The 22,919-nt window shown below is 49.3% G+C and overlaps 1 protein-coding gene across 1 annotated transcript; it reads right to left on the minus strand.

Moving 5' to 3' along the window:
- Positions 1–4,765: 4,765 nt before the first annotated feature.
- Positions 4,766–22,347, minus strand: UNC93B1 (unc-93 homolog B1, TLR signaling regulator). The gene is made up of 11 exons (XM_036763528.1): positions 22,077–22,347; positions 21,476–21,617; positions 19,101–19,254; positions 17,789–17,950; positions 16,494–16,623; positions 15,975–16,068; positions 12,113–12,237; positions 8,752–8,934; positions 8,257–8,530; positions 7,352–7,470; positions 4,766–5,827 (listed from the first exon to the last, which is right to left on the minus strand). The coding sequence occupies exons 1-11, from the start codon at positions 22,179–22,181 to the stop codon at positions 5,501–5,503; spliced, it is 1,815 nt and encodes a 604-aa protein (XP_036619423.1). The 5' UTR covers positions 22,182–22,347; the 3' UTR covers positions 4,766–5,500.
- Between the last annotated feature and the right edge of the window lie 572 nt (positions 22,348–22,919).

The following is a 22,919-nucleotide window of genomic DNA, read 5'->3' on the forward strand; positions in this document are numbered from 1 at the left end:
CTAAAATGTCTGCCAGGGGATTGTCTACTGTCAGGCAAAGAAGAAAGACAAACCCCAGTTTAAAAGACCGTGTTAGCCCTCACTCAGGATTTTCCTCATTGAGAGAGGCTATTGACCTGATTTATTGGTTACTGCTAGCCTAATAAATTGATCATGCTCAGAACCTTGTCTCTCAGTTTACCTTAATTTTAAAAAACAACATCTCCCTGTCAGTCCACAAGTATTTACTCCATTTGGCACCGTGCCAAGCACTGAAGATACAAAGAAAGGTAAAAAAAAAAAAATCCTGTTCTCAAGGAACTGAAACATTCAGAGCACTAAGTAGAAACAAAATATGTAGAGGGTAATTTGGGGGTACTCTCCCAAGGGGAAGCTTTAGGACTAAGGAGGAATGGGAAAGGCTCCACATCCTCCCATTAGCCTCAAAAGCAACACTTAGGACATAGGTGTCAATAATAGAGCAAGTAGCAATTATTAAACATTCAACACATGCAAAAGTTGGAAAAATCAATTCAGATGGAATCACCTTTCTGAAATGTAAGGGGAAACTTTATTTTAAAAACTGTATAATTATAAACTAAGACAAAGGGAGAAAAAAAGTTTTTGGCTTTTTTTTTTTGTTACCAATTTCTCCATGCTTCTTCAAGAATTTCTAAAAATCTGAAGGGCTCAGTTTTATCTCAGATGAGGATTAGCAAACATACTCCGACTCACCATCCCAGAGCTAGGCCATTTATGTCTTCCCTTCAGGATTCTAGGGTACTGTGAGAGGTTTGGGGCTAGGTGGTGCAGTGGTTAGAGTCCCAGGCCTGGAGTCAGGAAGACCCAAGTTCAAATCTAGCCTCAGATATGTACTAACTGGGTGACCCTGGACAAGTCACTTCACCTTGTTCGCCTCTATTACCCTCACCTGTAAAATGAGCTGGAGAAGGAAATGGTAAACCACTCCAGTATCTATCTCTGCCAAGAAAACCCCAAACGGGGTTGGGGAAGAGTCAGACTGAATGACAACAGCTATTAATGAGCCACCAGCTCAAGCTCCCACTGGCTGTTCCTTCCAGCCCCCTTAGTCAGGAGTGACAAGCCCTCAGTTACATTTCTCCTCTTAACATCAGTTAACATTTCCAAAGGGTCATTTTCTTCTTAGATAAAACAAGTACAAACACACACACATCTGCCCCCGACTCAGCACCTCAGAGACACCCTCTTACTTCAGCTCCTACATAACCTTGGTCCCTCGGCTCTAATTAACTTTTTAGGATGTCACAGCTCATTGTTGACTCAGTGAGTTCACAATCAGCTAAATGCTCCAAATTCAGTTGTGGGTTTGTTTGTTTTTAAGTTTAGGACTTTGCATTTGTAGCCCACATTCAACATGACTGGCCTTCTCTCACCCTGGCTGCTCTGAATCCTTGGCTCCAGAGCTCCCCTTGCCACCCCATCGCTAAAGGGAGCGGTAGGCTGCTGCCATCTGCTGGAGCCATCCTCTCCTGCTTCAGCTTGCAGTTTTCCCCAGGAAGGTGGAAGGACGCTGTTTCTCTGCAGCCAACATGCCTGGGGGAGATAGTCAAGGCACTGTCAGATCTTCTGCTATCGGACACCCTGAAATCCAACCAGTACAGAAAAGACAGCTACCATGGCCATTTCTTTACTCTATTTTATTGATATCTTTCTAATTGCACTTTAATTTCCACATATTGCTAACCCCACCCCACACCCACTTATACTTAGAGCCATCCCTTGGAACAAAGAATGAAAAAGAGTACCCCCTCCCCCAGTCCTTACTCTTAGCTGAGTTTGGGAGAGTGAATTCCTTTCAACTCCCAACATGCCCCTGACAGCCAAGGTCCTGGCCCGGCAAATTGCCTTGAAGCTTCAGGAAGCCTCACGGAGGCCTTCAGGCGAGACCACAAGGAAATAGGGAGCTGGTAATTTCCCCCTGTGTTCTTGCTTCCAGGGAAAAGGTTCTTGCTCCAGTTATGTATTTACTTCTGCTAAAATTATTCTAATCGGCATTGGTCTAGCCAACAAGCAAAAACCGGTTGCTGAAGTAAAAAAAAAAAATTACAAAATCTTAGGACAATAACAGACCCTGTGGGACCAGGGAGATCTCTGGGCTCACATGCAAACCAGGTTCATCCCTGAGGAAACTTGGCCAGGAAGGAGTCAGACTCTCTCACACTCCTGTTTCTTTATGCTCCCACCGCAGAGCCCAGAGGGAAATGACCTAAAGCTTAAATTTTGCTGTTGTTCAGTCATTTTCAGTTGTGTCTGAGACCCCATTGGGGTTTTCTTGGCTGAGATATTGGTTTACCATTTCCTTCTCCAGCTCATTTCACACATGAGAAAACTGAGGCAAACTGGGTGAAGTGACTTGCCCAGGGTCACATAGCTAGTGTCTGAGGCCAGATTTGAACTCGGGAAGATGAGTTGCATTTTAATTTAATCAATTTCTGGTGAGTCTTCCTGATTCTCAGCCCAGCACTCTGTGCACTATGGTGCCACCTAGCACCCCTAATCACAAATTTGACTCCTGTCTTAGATTTCTCCAAAAGGCATCAGAAAAAGTACTCAATGTACAGTATAAATAAAGTATAGGACAGCTATTTATTTCCTCCAAACAAAAGAAATGCTTAAAACATCAAAGAACTCATAAATGCACATTGACAAAAATGCAAAACATGAACAATAAGCAAGAATTCCTATTCTTACAGGAGGTTGATACTTAAAACATGGGACATTTCGTGAGATCAGTGAATGGGTCTTAGCTCTGTGCTGCTGGGATAGCTCCCTCAAGGCCCTCGTGTTCTGGCAGTCTAGGCCAGGGTTTGGACTCTTTCCCCTCTTGGTGCAGGGCATCTTCTTACCTTCAGAGAGTACCTCACTATTGTGTGGCCAGTGTCGTGTGAAGGACCCAGAATCATGAGGTTGCCTCCCAATTCTCCGTGACTCATCCAAGATCATCAAATGCAGTTTCACAACCACATTCAAAAAGCTCTTTCAGTTCCCTGATACATAGTTCATGGGACTCATTTAGAGTGGCCTTGTGCCCTCTGACTATCTCCTCACCATCCTGGACTTTGATTCTCTCTTTTTAAAGGAACCATTTTTAATTTTTAAATTAAAAATGATCAAAGCCACAATCATTTGAACATACAAAGAACATAAAAGAAGATTATATAAGAAATGGTCAATTTCTGGTTTTTACAGTTTTTAAGTGCTTATTAAATTTAACAAGATAGTAACAAAATTGCCCTAATGTTTGCATCCCTCCTAACCTTGTTTTTCTTCTATATATTTTCAATGTTGATTATTCATGCTTTTCTCTTTTTTTATGATCACCACCCACTCATTTCCCCCTTTTCCCCCCAATAGAAGCCCGCCTTCCCTTGTAATTAATGAGTAGAGTCCATCTCCTTCCGTCCCTCTTGTCCATCCCTGATCTGTCGAGTACAGGGAGGCTGGATTCCCATTCAGACTTTCAACGGGATGATTCATCCCCACACTGGTCCGACTTGTTTTCCTTCTGTCCCCCTGTATAATGTCTTTCCCATTAGAAGGGGACCTCCTTGAGGGCAGGGACTGTCTGGTTTTCTATTTGTAGTACCACCATGTTTGGCACATAGCAGGCCTTAATACTTTTATTACTTCTTTTATTACTTCATTCTGTTGAATTTACTATTAAGGGGACTTAATATCTTCCTCCAAACCATCCGAAGGTCGGCCATGAGGAGCAGAAACTAGCCTTTGTCTGCTTGGCCTCAGAGATCAGAACTAGGGGTGGGGGAGGGGGCATTTCCGTCTCCACTGTCGGTCTCTTCTGGGCGGTCCCCAAGCCTGGAGCACACACACTCCTTCTTGACCTCAGCCTCGGAGGAGTCTCTAGGCCAAGCAATAGGAAGCTCCCTCTCCTCCCTCCTCTTCAATTTCCTCATTTATTTACATAATGTGGCCCCCAGTAGAAGATAAGCTCCCTGAGGGCAAGGGTTGGTTTTTATCTTTGTCTCCCCACTACTTGCTTGGTGTTTTGCACGTAGTAGATGCTTAATAAACGTTTGTTAAATGTAATGGAAAAGTGGAATTGGCTTTCATAAGAAGTACCAAGTTCTCCATCGCTGGACTTCTGCCTGCAGAGGCCGGATGGCCCCAGGAGGTTGAGGGAGAGAGGGGTGTAGATCTCTGTGCAAGAGACAACTGTTCTGGGAAATGCTGGACTGGATGCTCCTGTGGCCCCTCCCAGCTCTGAAAGGCGGTGGCTTTTCTCAGAGCCAGGACATGCAGTGGTTACTGGCCACCACAAGGGGGCAGCAATCAGTTTGCTCATCTCTGGTGAGTTATCTGTCCACCAAGGACTACCAGATTTTAGAACTGGGAGGGACCCTAGGCATCTAGTCCAACCCCTTCAGATGTTCAGATGGGGAAACTCAGGTGCCAAGATGGGAGAGGTTCGTCCCTTAGATTGTGAGCTCCTTGAGGACAGGGGTTGTCTTTTGCACAGTGCCTAGCGCATAGTAGGCACTTAAATATCAGTCGATTGGTTGATTGTCCAAGTCCAAACAGTCAACCTTTCATGCTCTGCCCAGCGTTATTTTCCCCAGACCATACTGCCTCTGGCACTGAACTGCCCAGACCCCAACTGCCCTGCCCCTACCCCCCAGGGTGCCCTTCCATCCTGACCCAGATCTGTGCTCTGCTCAGGCCCAAAGATCATATCCTTTCTCCCTCCAGTTCCCCCCCTAATCACACACAGGAAGCCTGAGATAGATAACGTAGACATAAGGCAGTGATTTAAAAAATAGTGATTCTTAAAAAGCAGATACCAGATTGCTATAGGTGAAGCCCGTCTCCTGTCCGGGGAATCTCAAAGGCTGGAGAAGAGGGACAGAGAAGTCACTCTAATGTCCCAGATGGGAAAGCTGGGGGAACGAGGGCCACTCCCCCAGCCTCCATGAGCCCAATATCAATGTAGGAGGCCTCAAGTCCCTGTCCTTGTCTAAGTCAGAATTGGCTCAGTTCAGACTGTCACTGTGAACATTGGCAATCACACTCCAGGGATGTGGCTGGAGCAAGAGAAGCAGGAGCTTGAACTATTTGGATCAAGCTCAGGCCACAGCCAGGAAGTTCCTCCTCTTCTGGCCACTGATCTGTTCTTCCTCTTGCTGAACTTCTCTCCCCAAAATGAATTCAGTTAATTGGAGTTGTTGGTTAATTGGGAGTCTGGTTGGGGTGGTTTTGCTGAACTGCACTAAGATCCTGACAACTTGGACAGATATCAGAGGTTCCTCTGAGAGACTACCCATTTCAGAGACAGGCCAAGTGAGTCCAAGGAAGAGAGGGCTTACTTCAGATGTGCCAAGGACTTGAAATGGTTGAATCCAGCTGGAAGCCTGCAGCCTGGTGCTGCTCTGGACGCCTGAGGAGGGCCGGGGGCAGGGGTGGGGCAGCGTTTAAGGGAGTATGGGGCAGAGGGAGCAAAGTCTCAGGAAGAGTCTGATGGCAGCTACTCCTGCCCAGGCCCATCCTCCCCATCCAAGGCCTGCTCATAAGGGTAGCGCCTTCTGCCAGGGCCCAGTGCCCCTGCTCCTGGGGCCTCCCCATTGCCATCCTCATTGTCTGAGCCATCATGGCTATGGGCTGAACCCTGCTCATTTTCCGAGTCTGTCTCATCGGAGTTGTCATCTTCCAGGTAACGGTAGCCGCACACCTTGTGCTGAGGCCGGGGAATTCGAGGCAGGCGGTAGGCTACTCGCTGCTTGAGCTTGGCCTCCATCCACAAGTAGGAGATCACGGACACCAGGACAGTCAGCATCAAGATGGCCAGCTTGGCCTGGTGGGGAGAAGCAGGGGCTGCTCAGGAGCTGCCCTTCCGACCCCCTCTACTGGACATGCCCCTGACCCTAGGCCAACAGCTACTGCCCTTCTCACCCCCTCTACTGGACATGCCCCTGACCCTAGGCCAACAGGGACTGCCCTTCCAACCCCCTCTCCTGGATATGCCCCTGACCCCAGCCCATCAGGGGCTGCCCTTTCTTCCTCTTCTAGACATGCCCCTGACCACAGCCTATCAGGGGCTGGCCTTCCCACCCCCTGTGCCCTCTCCCGGACATGCCCCTGACCCCAGCCTTGTTTTCTGTCCACAGCCCTCACCGAGCCCACAGCTGGCCCAGGAAAGCTCTTCCACGGTCCCTTTCCCATTAAATAGTGTCTGTCCTGCCTTCCAGGGATACGTGGAGGGTCTTGACGGCAAAGACTACGCCACATTCCTCACCAGCTGGCACTCAATAAATGTTTGGTATCTGACCAAGCAGGATAAGACTCGGTCTCTCCTCCGCCCCCCTCAGCACGGGGCTTCCAGATTCTGGGACTTGGGAGTCAGGAGAGTCCTGGGTTCAAAGGCTTCCTCTGCTCCTTCACTGTGATGGGGGTGGGGGTCGGGGGGGGGGGAGAAGCTGCGAATCCAACTCTCCCATTTTACAGATGAGGAAGCTGAGGCCCAGAGAAAGGGAAGTGACTTGACCAAGGTCACACAGGTGGAACGCATCTGAGGCAGCATTCGAATCCAGGTCCTCTGACTCCACGATCCTCATTCCTTAAAGTGCTTAATAAATGCTTGATAATTGGTTGAGTGATTGAATGCCCTACTGCCTCCCTGGATTCAGTTCAATTTAAGAAACATTTATTAAGCCCCCGCTGTATGCCCAGCCCCTGTCCTAGGTGCTGGGGACACAGACAAAAATCAAATCGCTCCTGTTTGGAGGAACTCGGGGTCTATTAGGGGCATGTAATATAGGCACAGATAAGCAAACACAGGTTACATACAAAGTCAGTGCAAGAAGGAAGTCACCGGGGCCTGTGGCAAGGGGAGGGGTGGCTGAACTGGCTTGGAAGGAAGCCAGAGACTCTAAGAGGCTGGGGAGGAAGGAAGGCATTCCAGGCATGGGGCACAGCCTGTGCAAAAATGCAGAAGCAAGAGAAGGCTGTTGTGAGGAGAAATCTGTAAAACTTAAGGGGTTTAAAAATGTTTTTAAATGGTGGAAGAATTCAGGAAGCATGAGATGCGTGAACTGATGCAAAGGGAATGGACCCAGGGAAATGGTCTGTACAAGGGCTACAACCATAAGAACACTGGCCAGGTTTGCTCAGCTTTTTTTAAAGTTACAAGGAATGGGGAGGAGAGGAGATAGACACCTTTAGAAACAAAAGTGATGTAGAAACAAATATTTTGATAAACAATGGAAACCATAAAAAGACGAGGTGCTTGAGAAAGGTGAGTCTTTTTCTATTAACTCCCTGGATTCCCAGGGGACCGCTGTGACCTCCCCCTCCATGCACACATGCCACCCTGTCTCACCTTCATGGGCAGGTTGGAGCCTAGGTAGACGGCAAAGATGGCGAGGGCCTGACACCAGTGATAGATGGTGAAAATGAAGTCCTGGCGCTCTTTATCTTCATAGAGGATCCCAAGGAGGGCTGTGGAGGGCAGAAGCCATGGCCTGGCTGAGGCCCCTCAGCGTCTCACCCAGGGTCCCAGGTCTGGCCCTGACCCTCTGACTTGGTAAGTGGGGTCCCCCTTCTCACCCCCCATCTTCAAACCCTAGGTCTGGGTTCCTATGCCCACTGCAGTACAGCCCTACATTGACTAGATCACCCACAATCCATGTGCAGCATCCCCTGCCTGTCCCAAACCCCACCCCCATCTGTAAATCTGGTCCTCATGTCTCTAAACAAGTCTAGGCTCCGGAGTGAGGAAGACCTGAGTACAAATTGCACGTCCAATGCTTCCTAACTCTATGACTCTGAGGAAGTGACTTCATCTCTCTTAGCCTCAGTTTCTCTGTCTGTAAAATATGGATGCTCACAGTGGCACCTACCTCACAGAGTTGTGAGGATCGAACGAGACAATAGAAATAGAGTGCTTTGCAAATCTTAAGGTGCTATAGAAAGGTGAGCTACTATCAGGATGGACAGCTAGGTGGCGCCACAGCATGTACGGTGCCAGGCCTGAAGTCAGGAAGACTCATCTTCCCAAGTTCAGATCCAGGCTCAGACACTTACTAGCTGTGTGAGCCTGGGCAAGTCACTTAGCCCTGTTTGCCTCAGTTTCCTCATCTGTCAAATGAACTGGAGAAAGAAATGGCAAACCCGTCCAGCATCTCTGCCAAGTAAACTGGAGGGTTAGACATGACTGAAAAATGACTCAACAACCACAGTGATGAGGATGAGGATGTACCCCCCTGCCCCACCAACAGTACTCACTACTTATTGCAATCTTGTTGAGGGCACTGCCCACACCCCAGAGCACAGCCACCAGGTAGAAGACCCAGCTGTGACTGAGGAGCTGGGGGTGAGGGGCCCAGAAGAAGAAGGCCACAATGAGCAGCAGGTGTACGGTAGCCCCGGCCACCAGGGGCGTCTGTCGGGGCAGACAGAGCTGAAGGAGCCCAAGGCTAGAGAAGACCGCGGCACCAAAGCCGTAGGCCGCGAGGATGGGAGCCAGGTATTCCAGCCCCATGGAGCACACACCGTAGCCCTGCAGAGACAAGGGATGGAGGCCTCAGAGCTTCGGGGCCACAGGGATCTGCTCACTCACTCCCAGAAAGAGGGTGAGAGCCTCCCGGATTCTTTCAGCACAACACAAATGACTGCAAACTGCTGGCACATGTTTAGGCTGTGGGGACAAAGACCCCAAGGGCACCCTGACCCAGGGATAAGGGCCCCTGCGTCACCGAGGATCCCCCTCCCCCGCCGTACCAGAGTGAAGCCAGTGCAGACAAAGAGCACTTCGAAACCGCTGTAGATGAAGAAGGGGAAGAGGTGGCGAAGTCTGTAGTCACGCATGTGCTTGAAGGGGAGCTGGAAGATGTTTCCCCAGCCCACGCTGCGAAGGTCGATCTCCTCTGTGGGCCGGTAGGCAGAGCCACACAGGGCCAGGATCTAGGGGTTAAATCACAGGGCCTGGCTCTGCCACCCTGGGAAGCCCCCAAAGGACTCATTCCCGCTGTACAGACCTGGGTGGCAGGCGAGTGACTCGCCCTAGGTCACACAGCTGGCCAGTGTTGGAGGCCAAGTATGAGCGATAACAATAATAAATGACAGTTTTGTGTTCTAAGGCTTCCAAAACACTTTACATACATTGTCTCATTTGATCCTTGCAACAACCCTACAAGATCGGGACAACATGCATTACTAGCCCCATTTAACAGATAGGGAAACTGATGCACAGAGAGGTTCACATATGCACTAAAACGATAGAATCATTGTTTTCTGAAAATGCACTAGATGTAATCGCCTGAAGCCAATGCAAGATAAGACAGAAACACCTCAGATGGGCAAAACCTCATGAACCGAACCCAGAGCCCTTTCCTATTTAGAGCTTCCATGCAGCATCCCTGCCCCCACCAGCACACTAATGTTTGCGAATATAAGCCCTCAAGCCTGTGACTCAGGGTCTGGACATATCAGTGACTTAAAAGGATAGTCTCTGAGCCCACAAGAGACAGGAGTCCATGATTCTGCTTTGGCACGAAGGAAGGAATAGTGACAGTGAGAGAAAGAGAGAGAGAGAGAGAGAGAGAGAGAGAGAGAGAGAGAGAGAGAGAGAGAGGAGAGAAAGAGAGAGAGGAGGGAGAGGGAGAGGGAGAGAGAGAGGAGAGAGGGGGAGCAAGAGAGAGAGAGAGGGAGGGAGGGAGAGAGAGAGAGATGGGGGAAAGGAGAGGGAGAGAGAGAGAGAGCAGGGTGGGAGGGAGGGAGAGGCAGAGAGACAGAGACAGAAAGAGAAATATAGAGAATGATGTAGAGAAAAAGAGACACAGAAAGACTGCAAGAGAAAGACAGTGAAAACTCTTAAAAGGAATCAATGCTCTCAATACACAATTTAAAAACAAAAATAGCAGAAGAGCAAAAATTAAAATTAATGGAGGAATTCTACAAAGAAGTAGAAGCTTTGAGAAAGAAAATAATCTATTTGAAGCACAAAAATGCTTCAGCAGAAGAAAATTTGGCAGAAAAGAAGTAAAAGTTAAAAGAACAGATGAATTCTCTACAACTGAAATATGCAGAGATAACAACAGAACGTGCAAAGATAACTTAAGGACCAGGGATCTTCCTGAATGGTTGATAAACTAAGGACCTGAATATCACCCTGCAGGAAATAACACAAGAAAACTATCCAGAACTTCTGAATATAGGATATAAAACACAGATCAAGAGAATCCACAAATCAGTGCCAGAAGAAAAATGCACTTCAAATGCCATTGCAAGTAATGGTTAAATTGGACAATTTTAATAACAAAGAATAAATTCTACAAGCAGTCAAGAGAAAGACTTTCAAAAATGAACAACACAGGATTATTCCACATTCAGGGAAAAGCACAGAAGAGAATGGAGTAGCATATTCCAAAAATCAAAGATACTCAAGCTACAACTCAAAATAACTTTTCTTGTAAACCCAAGTTCAATCATCAAGAGGAAAAAATGGACATTCAATAAACCCAGACCTTCCTGACACTCCATCACTATGCTGTGCTGTTTCTCTAATGCGTATTCTACATACCACACTGCCTGCCTCTTCTGGAGCATACATTATAACTTTAGAACTAGAACAAATATTACAGTATGAGATTTTCTTAGCGCAACTCTCTCAAACTTGTAGCAGTAGAAACTCAGGTTCAGAACGACAGAGTGGATAGACTACTGGCTTGGTTCAGGAAGTCATGGTTTCTAATCTTGTCTCAGACACTTATTATCTGGGTGAGCATGGGCAAGTTACTTTAACCTCTTTTACTCCATATATAAAATGGTAGTAACAGCATCTACTTTATAGGGCTGTTGTCAGGTTTGGGCTGGATAATGTGCTTTGCAAACCTTAAAGCATTATAGAAATGTTGGCTAGCTATAACACAACTATATCTCAAAGAAACCAAAGAAAGAGATAAAGGATCCAAATGTACAAAATTATTGATGGTCAAAAACTGGATGCTGAGGGGATGCCCTTCTATGGATGCTGAGGGGATGCCCTTCTATTGGTGGATGGTTAAACAAATCATGGTTTCTGGATGCAATGGAATATTTTTGTCATAAGAAATGATGAGATGGATCATTTCAGAGGGCACTGGGCAGACCTCTATGAAGGCATGCAGAGTGAAGAGCATAGTTTGGAGAACAATTTATACAACAAAATTTTACAGGAAAAAAAAACAACAGCTCTGAAAGGCTCTGGACCTCTGATTCTACAAGACTGAAGAAGAAATGTGGCACCAACCTACTGCCCAACTGGGGACAAACTGAAAACAAAGAAGGATCAATGCATTTGGGGCCATGGCCAACGTGGGAATGTGTTTTGCTGGATTAGGCATATTTGTTGGGAGGGTTTTCTTTTTCTTTTTTTATTGTTCAGGAGAGGAGGAGGTATAAATGGTTGTGAAAAGAAATAAGTATATTTAAAATGTCAGCTAATATTATGGTTATTGTTCTCATTAAGGACTTTCCCAAGGCCACAAGAATCATAAGGATGGAGGCCAGGTGTCAGATCCAGGTTAGTCCTCTGATGCCGAAGGCTCTGAGTTCCAATCTAGCGATCCAGGTTGAGATGTAGAGATGTTCACAATCTCTACCCAGTCCTACAGCTCACCAGGCCCATATTCTACCCAGACCCACCTGGAGATGTGTCCTGGGTACCAGAGGGGCCCAGAGCCCTGACGATCTATACCACCCATAGGCACCTCCTCACAAGCCTATGCTCTCAGGTAACCTTCCAGAGGAGACCTATCTCCCCACCCTATGAGTTTCCCAAGGAGAATGTTCATGTCTGATTTTGCGTTCCCACAGAATGGCTAAGCACTGTACCCAGAAGGCACTCAAGAAACTTCTTGCACTGAACAGAATTTGCTCAGTGGTCCCTTTGGGGCCTAGGAGTAGGATCAGTTTGTGCTGTCAACGGGAGACACCTTTATGTGAAGACCAGGGATTCCTCTCCCACAGGTATCCCTATCCTCCATAGTCCTTCCTGTCCCACATCTTGTCATAGTCTGCCTTCCCCACCCCTCACCCCCCCAACCCTCCACCCCTTCTCCTCCAGCTTTCAAGGAGGAGCCAGGGCTGAAGAAATTCCTACCAGCAGCATGGCCAGAAAGGCCACCGACATGAGCACGCTCTCAACCACAATGAGGTTTTGGCTGTGGGGCAGTCTCTGAAGCACAGTCTTGTTGAAGCCAATGAGGATCCCATGGCTGTTGGTGCCTGGGGACACAAGAGGACACAAAGTCACAGTGAGATGGGACAGGACTCATAAGGACAGAAGTAGTGACAGAAATGAAGCCAATTTGTTCCCAAAGCCACCCCGGGCTGTCACTGATACTGTGACATTCATGGGTCTGCTGCTGCTGTTTGGATCTGAAGTCAGAGGCCAGGACCACAGGCTCTGTCTCCCAGTGGACCAATGCTCAGCTTCAATTCTCATCTAAAGATTGGCCAGAGGCTGAGCTTCTCACCCTAACCCTAGCCCATGCTGAGCCCCAGGTCAAGCACCAGGTCCCAAGTTGAACCCTTAACCTCTGTGAGCCATCTTACAAACACATGATGTTGCTCTTAAGGAGAACTGGTTAGGAAGGTGTGGACAATTTAAGGCAATCCTTCCTATCCTGAGATCAGAGCCCAAAGCACATGGCCCACTGGGGGCTCGGCAGTGTTACCCTCACAGAGAAAGTGCTGCTGAGACACACACAAAGCCCCAACCTTGACTCCACTGAGGCATCTGCCTTTTATGGATCAGGATGAACAGAGGCTTTTGTGCTGGTTCAGAATCTCTCTAAAAAGAGCCACACTAGGGATAATCATTCCCTCCTCTCCAACCCCAAGCTGTCCTTCAAGGCCCACATTCTCCAGGAATTCTTCCTTGACCACCCCAGTCCACCTTGGCATGTTCCTATGCAATCTGGGAGAGCAAGGAATAGTTTACTTGTCAGATTTATGGAGAAGGGAAGAATTTATGACCAAATGAGAGATAGAGAACATTATGAAATGCAAAATGGATAATTTTGATTACATTAAATTGAAAAGTTTTCATACAAACAAAGCCAATACAACCAAGATTAGGAGGGAAGCAAAAAATTGGGAAAGAATTTTTACAACCAGTGTCTCTGATAAAGGCCTCATTTCTAAAACAGAAAGAGAAATGAGTCAAATTTAGAAGAATAGAAGTCATTCCCCAATTGATAAATGGATATTTATGGACCCAAAGGATATGAACAGGCAGTTTTCAGAGGAAGAAATTAAAGATATCTATAGGCATGTGAAAAAATGCTCTAAATCACTATTGATTAGAGAAATGCAAGTCAAAATTGCTTGCCTACTCAAGGAGGGTGGGTGGCGAGGGAAGAAGGGAGAGAATTTGGAACACAAAGCTCTAAAAACAAATGCTCAAAAAAAGGTGTTTTTACATGCAACTAGGAAATAAGATATACAAGCAATGAGGTATAGAAATCTATCCTGCCCTACAAGAAAGTAAGGGGAAAAGGGATGGGGGGAGTGGGGTGACAGAAGGGAGGGCAGACTAGGGAAAGGGGCAATCAGAATATATGCAATCTTGGGGTGGTAGGAGGGTAGAAATGGGGAGAAAATTTGTAACTCAAAATCTTGTGGAAATCAATGTTGAAAACTAAAAACATATTAAATAAATAATAAATTACAAACAAAACAAAAAAGAAAACAAAAAATGCAAATCAAAACAACTCTTAGGTACCACATCTCACCTGTCAGATCAGCTCACAGGACAAAACAGGAAAATCATAAATGCTAGAGAGGATGTGGGAAAGTTGGAACACTAATGCATTGTTGGTAGAGTTGTGAACTGATCCAACCATTCTGGAGAGCAATTTGGAACTTTGCACAAAGAGCTATAATAATGTGCATATCCTTTGACCCAGCAATACCACTTCTAGGACTATATCCCAAAGAGATCATACGAGTAGGAAAAGGACCCATATGTTCAAAAATATTTATAGTGGCTCTTTTTGTGGTGGCAAAGAATTAGAAATCAAGGGGGTGCCCATCAATTGGGGAATGGCTAAACAAGCTGTGATATATGAATGTAATGGAATATTATTGTGCTATAAAAAATGAGAAGCAGATGGACTTCATAATAACCTGGAAAGACTTATATGAACTGATGCTAAGTGAGGAGAGCAGGACCAGGAGATCATTATACATGATTATAGACACACTGTCTCTGTAAGGACTAACTTTGATAGACTTGATTCCTCTCATCAATGCAAGGTTCAAAGACAGCTCCAAAAGACTCATGATGGATCAAGTGATTCACATCCAGAGAAAGAATTATGGAGTCTGAATGCAGACTGAGGCAAATTCTTTGCTCTCTTTTTTTGTCTGTTTATTTTTTTGTTTTGTTTCTGTTTTGTTTCTTCTTTCTTGTGGTTCATTCCATTGGTTGTAGTTCTTCTTTACACCTTGATTATTGTGAAAATAAGTTTAATGTGAAAGTATAGGTAGAACCCATATTGGATTGCATGCCATCTTGGGTGGGGAGGGCGAGTAAATTTGAAACTCAAAAACTTGAAGAACTGAGTGTTGTAAACTAAAACTAAAAATAAATTAATTAATAAAAAAGAAGTACAACCTACTAGAAGAAGGGGCCTCAGAAGCTTTCAGATCTATCCCTTTCATTTTACAGATGGGGAAACTGAGGCCCCAAGAGGGAAAGGGACTTGCCCTGGGTCACATAGGTAGCAAGCTGGGATTTGAACTCAGGTCGCATGACTCTAAGTTCATCAGTCTTCCCACTGTGTCATGCTTCCTCCTTGACCTCCAGAAGTTAGACAGCTTGCCATGCCTGTTGGCCTAGTAAGTGTCTTTTGTTTGGTCATTTCCCTATGCTTGGATGTTCCTCAAAAGCTATCCTGGACCCTCTTCTCATCTTCCTCTATACTACACTGCCTTGCTTGATGAGGATTCAACTATCATCTCTACTCAGGTGACTGCCAGAGCTATATATCCAGCCCTAACCTCTCTCCCAAGTTCCATCCCACATCACTGACTACCCACCAGATCCCACCTGCATGACTTTGTCTCCGTATGTGCCACCCAAACTCGCTTACTTTACTGTTCTCCAGAACGCCTCCATCCTTACCTCCCGCTTCTGGACTTGCATGTCTCCTTTAAGGGGCCATCTCTCACATGAGCCTTTCCCAGATCTTCCCACTTATCAGCCCTCGGCCCCTCTTCAAATTGCCGTGTATGTGGCCAATCTGCCAATTTGTTTTGGTTGACTAGCCTTATTTGTTACAAAGGAGGGCTTCTACGGAGGGGGGTGATTGCTAGCAAGTGATAGGTGCAAAAAAAAAAAAACCAAACTAGAAAGAAAAGAGCTTCAATACAAGATCGAAAAATACCAAAGGAAACAACAGAACAAGTTCAGAAGGGGCCATGACTGAGCAGGGCAATTTTGTTACTACTGTGTTAAAATTAACATATACTTTTCAAAAAGAAACTGTAACAGAAGTCCCTGGTTTCCTGTATAATCCACTTTTTTTCTTGTCCCATTGGAATATTTGTGGTAGCTAATGTTCAAGTTCATGGTTTTTTCTTAAATTGCTACATTCTTTCTACATGTGTTCTTGTCCAGGCAGAACATAAACACTTTGGAGGCGAGGATTTGTTTCTATCTTTGTCCCCCTGGCACCTGGTATAGTGCCTGGCACATCATCATCATAGCTAACACTTCTATATCGCCTACTGTGTGCCAGGCACTGCACTAAGCTTTGTCAAACATTCTCTCATTGGATCCTCACGACACCCCTGAGAGGGAGGCTTTATAGATGAGGAAACTGGGGCAAGCAGTGGTTCTGTTACTGCACACAGCACAGGCTTAATAGATACTTGTGGCATTGAATTCAGACTGGGCCACCCCTCCCTGTCCCTGCCACCCTGACCCCAGCCACAGAGTCGGGTTTCAGACTCACCACAGTTATGCACATTATAGAGGGTGTGGTTCCGATCATACAAGTACCCATTGAGGAAGAAGACCATGGGCCCCTGGGCACAGGCAAAACTGAGCTGCAGGAAAGGAGAGTGGGAGGCTGGAGATGGTGCCAGCATGATCCTAAGCCATGCCCACCTCCCAGCTAGGATGTTATAGGTCATAGAACCCTAGATTGAGAACTAGAAAGGATCTTGGAGGTCAGCAAGTACAGCTCCCCGCTTCTCCGTTTCACAGAGGCGGAGGGGTGATTTGCTTGCAGCCACACTGCTATCAAAGTCAGGCTCTGAGCCCTGGTCTCTCCTGACTCCAGCACCCTCTTTACTGTGCCATCCTCGAAGGCACAGCCAGGTGAGATGGGAGATTGGATAGTAAGGATTTGCGGGGGGGGAGGGCAATCTTCTCAACGTCCCCCCACCAAGCACTACCCCAGGCCAGAAGTTCCCCTGGGTCCTTCTCCCAAGGTTTCCCAGCCCCTGCCCCCAGCCCTGCCCATGCTCACATGAAAGAAACCATAGAAGATGGTGTGGAAGATGACAAGATAGGGGGTATGGGCCCCCCTCGGGGGACGCCTCTGCTCCTGCACGTGCTCCTCCTTGTAATTCACATACTCATAGTATTTCTGCGACATCCTGCCAGAGATCATGGAACATTGGCACGGTCTCATCCCCCAGATCCTCTCGGGGAAGCTTCCCCCCTCCACCGCTGTTCTGGGGGCTGTCCAGCAGCTCCCCATCCACCCTTTGCTTCTATCCACAGGCTTGACCTTTCCACTCCACCTCATGCCATTCCCTCCAAAGATGCTCAAAATCCCCACTAAACTGGACATCTCGCTGCTTCTGACACATCCAGACCTTTCCCCACTCTGTGCCCTTGCTCAAGGTGACTTCTGTGCCTGGATCCCCCCTACCTGCTGATTTCAACTCCCTTTAATTCAACAAACATTAGGGAAAAAAACCAATGCACCCCATCCCCTCACCCCCACCCTCACTCTTACATTTTCTTACGGTGGGATATAGCACAGACACAGAGAAGTTAACTACTTTATAGTTACTATTTATTGCAAACTAATACAACAATCATTACCAAAGGGAAAGAGCATGACCAGCTTGGGAGCAGGGTCAGGAAAGGTCTCTTGTGGCAGGAAGTACCCAGCTGTGCTTTGCAATAAGTTAGGGACTTGACAAGGCAGAAGTGAGGGAAGGCATTCCACACACAGGAGGGCAGCCTGTACAAAGGCCATGCCCCATCCCTACAAACCTACTTCAAATGCCACCTCTTCCAGGAAGCTTCCCCTGACCTCCAGGGTCCATAAAGACCTCCCCCCTCAGAGCTCACATCACCAGTAATGGGTGGGTATGTCTCTAGGACACCTGCCATGCAATATTAAATATTAGTATCATCTGTGCTGCTATCTGATCTACCCTCTAGCCTGTAAACTCTGCCCCCCTGCCAGTCCCCAGCATGAGGCTCTGCCACAACTAAGAAATATTGGCCGAATTGAACTGAGTTAGATCCCCATGTTCAGGTGAAAAAAGTGGAACTTGCCTGCATAGCCCCTTTAGAGCCCAGGGCTTCAGGCTCTCTGAGCAGTGTCCATTACGATCCTGGCGCACGCTCGCACACACACATGAACACACACACACACACATACACACGCACACGCACACGCACACACACGCACAAAACACACATACACCCTGCCCTGGCCAGGTGAGGCAAAGCCATGTGGCCACCAACATACCCACCCCTCCTCTCCCCACCCCCAGCACCCTTGCCCAGGTGGCCCCTGCTCACCGGGTGATGTAGTTCCCCATGGAGGCCCAGAGGGGCACAATGGCCACTCCCAGGGCAACTGCAGAGGGCACAAGTGTGTAGTATCGCTCCCAGTAGTTGGTGGAGACAAAGAGGGCATAGATACCCACGGCCAGGAACATCACCCACTTGGTGCCAAAGAACCTGTCGGGGGCAGAATCTTTGTGAGTCAGTTGTCCTCTGCCCTTGGCCCTGGTAGACCCTCGAGGTCAGCACCGAGTCCAAGACCTGGCAGTCCCCATCCAGCCTCTGCTCCAAGACCTCCAGTGCCAGGAAGCCTGTTCCAGCCTGGGATACCTCCTTAGTTGGTCTCCACTTAGCAGCAACCTACCCTTCCACCCCAAATCTCTGACTCACTAGCATTGTCCACAGAAGTCAGCATGGTTCAAGGAAAACAGCATGCTTTGCCTCTAGGGGCCAAGGCCCTGGATTCAAATCCCACCTCTGACTCTTATGCCCTGTGTGACCTGAGCAAAGCCATTTAACCTCCTTTGGCCTCAGTTTGCTCATCTGTGAAATGGAGAGGTGGTCTGGGGTCTTATGGGTCTGTGTATCTCAGGACCTTCTCCAGCTCCAGGAGAGACAGGAGGAGGAGGGAGGGCAGCAAAAACTCAGTCTCAAGTCTGGATTCTAGTCCTGACTCTGCTTCTAGTTCATTGTGTAACCTAGGCAAGTCTGTTCCCTTTTCTGGGCCTCAGTTTCTCAAATGCTAAAACAAGGAGGTTGGTCCTTGAAGGTTCATCCAGCTCTAAAATGTTGCAACTCTGTGTTTTCTTCAAGATGCTTAAGTCAGACCTGCATGGGATGTTCTGTTTAATTCAATAAGCATTAAGCCCCTACTGTGTGCTAGGCACTGTGCTTGGGCTGGGGAGATGCGGACAGAAATGAGACAATGCCTGCCCTTGAGTACCTTCTATGGGCGGGGACACAACAGGGCCCCAAAGAAATACAAACCATATATAATTTCAAGACAGAAGGAATGCTACTGACTGGAGGGGTGGGAGTGGAAAGGAGGACCAGGAAGGTGGCACCAGAGAGGGAGGGCATTCCCAGCCTGAGGCAACCCGGGAAAAGGCAAAGAGGGGCATCAGAACTCAAAGAAAAGCTCATCCAGGCCAGGTGAGGAAACCGAAGCTCAGAGGGAGCTGGCCTTCTACCTGCCAGTCCCACCGAGGCCCAAGCACTGGCCAAGGAGGTACACTGAGGCAGGGGTTCTGTCTGCCTCCTAGCCCCTCCCTAGGTGGGCAGGGCCAGCACAGGGTCAGAGGTCACTTTGGTACTGCTGCCCACCCACCTGATGAGCACGGGTGTGTAGAGCAGGGCCACCACAGGGGTCACGTTGATGCCCATCAGCATCTTGCTGTCGATGTCAGGGAGTCCCATGCTGCCGTATTTCACCTCTCGGTAGGTCTCGTCATAGTGGAGAATCATTTGCATCTGTAGGAGACCTGGGGGATTGAGGAGGGGGGCTTAGGCCTAGGCCAAGGCCCAGACAGCAGCACCTCCAAGCCAAAGCCCATCCCCATGAGTTAGTCATCCCACTCCTGGACAACCCCAAGGAGACCAGAATGGAGATGGCCCAGCTTCAACTGGGGAGGATGGAGTCTAGAACCCAGTTCTAGCAGTGGCCTATGGGCTAAGGGGACAGAACACAGCACCTCTTTGCCACTGGGGGCCCACTGCTGGGGCGGTGGGGCAGCAAGTGTTCCTAGGAAGGACTAACTACTCACCAACCACAGCACACGTGGAGCCCTAGCCACAAGCTGGGTCAATAACACATACAATTACCATCAGACACAGAAAGAGGGAGTCAGTGGGGGCAGACAGAGAGGCCAGGCCGGGGAGGGGACAAATGCCCAGGTCACTCTAGAACCTTGGGCATGTCCTTTCTCTTTTCTCATCAGCAAAATGAGGGAACTGGTTCCTATTTTCTCTTAGGTCCCTCCTACCTCTCACATTCCTTGTTCTAAGGTTCTTCTCAGTCCAGATATTCCATGTCCTAGTTTCTAAGCTCCCTCACAGTTCTGACATTCTATGTTCTAAAGTCTCTCCCAGGTCTGATATTCTACGTTTTAAGGTCCCTCCCAGCATTGACATTCTCTGTTCCAAGGTTCCCTCAAGTTCTGGCATTCTAGGTTCAGAGGTCTCTCCCAGTTCTGGCATTCTGTTCTCTGTTCCAAGGCTCCTCCCTTCCAGGGCTCCCAGCCAAGTGGTGATGGTCCAGGCAGCCCCACACCCAAGGTAGCCATGATGAACCTGGAGGCCAGGGGAAGGAGATGAGGCCCCCACTGCTCCTCCCACAGCAGTCCCACCTCCTGCAGCTGTTGTGGAAGAGGAAGTGGAAGAGGAACTGAGGCTCTGAGCTGTGGTCCAGGGTTGCTTGGGTCAGGGTCTCCCACCAGCTGCCCAGGGCCTGCTTCCTCCTCTGCCTATGAGAAGTCCATGACTTGCTAAGAGCTTGGCCCCAGATGGAGTTGAAGAGCCACCCACCCCTCCTCCCACCTCTAAAGTCTGCCCAGATCTGACCAGATGCAATCTAATAACATCATCCTCTACAGATTGCCAAGTCTGCTCTCACTGGCGCCTGCCAGACCCCACCAGGAGGGAAGCTGAGGAGGTGTGGCCATGGAGGAAGCTGAAACTTAAAAAAGGGAAGTGACTGGTCCAAGGTCACCCAGGGAGTAAATGTCAGAGCTGGGTTGAAATCCAGACCTGCTGACTTGCAGAGCAGGGCTCCTTCTCTGCAGGACACCCCTCTACCACCTGTGGGACAGCTCCAGAACTGAGGAGCCAGCTTGGATGAGGCAGGCCGGGATGGCACCAAAGACCTAAGCCTGCTATGTGGTCCCAAAGCCTGGGGGTTCCCCAGAGCAGATGGTGGGAGGGGATTTGTGTAGCTTTGTCCTGACCTCCCTCCTGTCTGAGCTGTGTCACCTTAGGACTCAGACACTGGGCATCCTCAGTGCCTAAGCCCTGCCCCCTCACAAGGCCAACACTCTCCACTGGGACCCACAGGGGGTGATTATTGACACGCCAGGCCTGGAGTGAGGCCAGGCCAGGAACAAATCTGTCAGCCAGTCACTCAGCTAGCATTTATTAAGCATCCCCAGCCCCTCAAGTGAATGAATGAATGAATGAACGAACAGATGAATGAGGGCAGAGCCTTTAGCCAGGGGGAGGAGCAGGAAGACAAAGGTCAGGGAACCCTCACAGTCTAATGATTCCTTGGGGAGCTTGAGGGGTGAGCTTTTGCCCCCACTCAGTCCCCACTGGGCTCCTCTAGCTGCAGCCAATGAGACTGGATCTCTGACAGAGAGACTGGCCTGGTAGACTTCTGGAGCCAGGACCCAGACCTAGGAAGGGAATGAGGATGGCTGGACCCCACTCTTCATCAAGGACACACCTCTGGGGCCTGGGTCATGGACAGAAGCGAGTCAGAAAAGGAGAGTGGGCTCCGTTCTTACAGGCCCCTGTAAGGGTCATCTAGTCCAACTAGGTCATTTTACAAATAGGGAAACTGAGGTCCTGGGATATGTCCCAAATCCCTCAAGTACGAAGTAGAGGAGGAAGGATTTGAACACAGATTGTCTGACTCAGAGCTAGCCTCTGGGCCTTGGCTGAAGAGAGGAGGGGTGGGGAAGTGTGGAGGGAGGCCCAGGGATCTCTTACCCAAGTAGACACTGTAGGTGAGCATCCCCCCAATGCTGGCAATCACCACATTCTTGATCACGCCCAGCTTTTTTCTGCGGTAATATCTGCGCTCTTCCTCCTCCTCGTTGTAGTCTGGATAGGCCCCCACAAACTCATCCAGCTGTAGGACACCAGCACAAGGGCCTGGGTCAGGGGCTAAGGCTCCCCATTCCCCTGGCCCCAGCCACAGAGAGGAGCCTCTGGGAAGTGTGGCCCCCAAAACCGAGGCCACCCTGGGGTGACCACCCTCCCCACCTCCCTGACTCCACCTAACCCAGGACAGACACGAGGACCTTAGTTGGGGTACCCCAAGATGGCAGAGGGATGCTTCCCCTTCCCCCCTCTCCATCAGGCCCCTGGCTCCCTGGACCATAGGCTTTAAAGATCAGGAAGAGAACGTAACCCCTCCGTTTATAGAGGGAGAAATTGAGGCCCAGAGAGGGGATGGGGCTTGTCCCAAGCAAACCCTGCGGTCAGCAGGAGAGACAGAGCTGGAACCCGAGACCCCCAAGGCAGGGCTCTTTCCCCAGCCCTCCTCCCACGGGCCGGGGCCCGGCTGGGCTCAGGCAGCTTCTAGTACCTCAGGCCCGTCCGGGAGGCCCCCGTCGGGAACTCCAGCTCTGGGCTGTTCGGCCAAGAGGCCGGCGGCTCCAGCCACCGGGTACAGCGGAGGCTCGGCCTCCATGGCTGGAGAAGTGAGAGCTGTGGGAGGCTGCTGTTTGACAGACAGTCGGTGGGTGGATCCCCCGACGGCCCGCCCCGGCTCTCCAGCTGCTGCCCTGGGACCCCAAGACCGCCTGGCCCAGAGCGATCCGAGATCACCCAGTTCTGCCGGCCCTCCAGCCAGCCTGCCCCGGGCGGGAGGCGGGAGGCAGGGGTGGGGGCAGGGCCGGGGGCGGGTCCGGGAGCCTGAACCAGGAACCAGGAACCAGGAACTAGAACCGGCCCCTGTCTCCACCCTGGTACCTAAGCTCCTAGGAGTCGGGGTCCCGAAACCGGGGAGAAGGGGGTGACTGCCTGGTCGCGGAGGAGCCCTGACTGCCGTGTTCACCCCCTCCTCCCACCGTGGAAGGCCACCTAAGGATCAGCCTGCCCCCAGAAGACTGGATTCTAGGCCTGCCCCCTAGTTTGATAGATGGGGAAACTGACTCCCGGAGAGGTTGAGTCGCTTGCCCCCAGTGCCCCCAAGCACTCGGCGGGATTCCAACAGGTCCTCCGACCCAGTCCATTCATTCAGCAAGCAATATGGCAGGTTAGAAGCTGGAGAGCGAGAAGGTAGTGGGGTGCCCTGGCGAACGTGCTGGGCGCTGTCTGGAAAGAGCTAGGTTCAAATATCTCCTTTGATACTTACCACGCCTGCAGCGCCCCGCTCTGGGGCCAGCTCGGATCTCTTCATAATGTGTTTGTGTTTGTCGAACCTCAG

The sequence above is a fragment of the Trichosurus vulpecula genome, chromosome 6 (assembly GCF_011100635.1).
Source record: "Trichosurus vulpecula isolate mTriVul1 chromosome 6, mTriVul1.pri, whole genome shotgun sequence".
NCBI classification, from domain to species: Eukaryota; Metazoa; Chordata; class Mammalia; order Diprotodontia; family Phalangeridae; genus Trichosurus; species Trichosurus vulpecula.

What these genes read in the sequence shown, in the direction of transcription:
- UNC93B1 (XM_036763528.1), bottom strand. Translation starts at nt 22,181, where the DNA reads ATGGAGGCCGAGCCTCCGCTGTACCCGGTGGCTGGAGCCGCCGGCCTC. An exon ending in CACCTACAGTGTCTACTTGG is followed by an intron (nt 19,255 to 21,475) that starts GTAAGAGATCCC and finishes TCAATCCCCCAG; the next exon opens with GTCTCCTACAGATGCAAATG. An exon ending in GCTCCAACCTGCCCATGAAG is followed by an intron (nt 5,828 to 7,351) that starts GTGAGACAGGGT and finishes TCTCCCCACCAG; the next exon opens with GCCAAGCTGGCCATCTTGAT.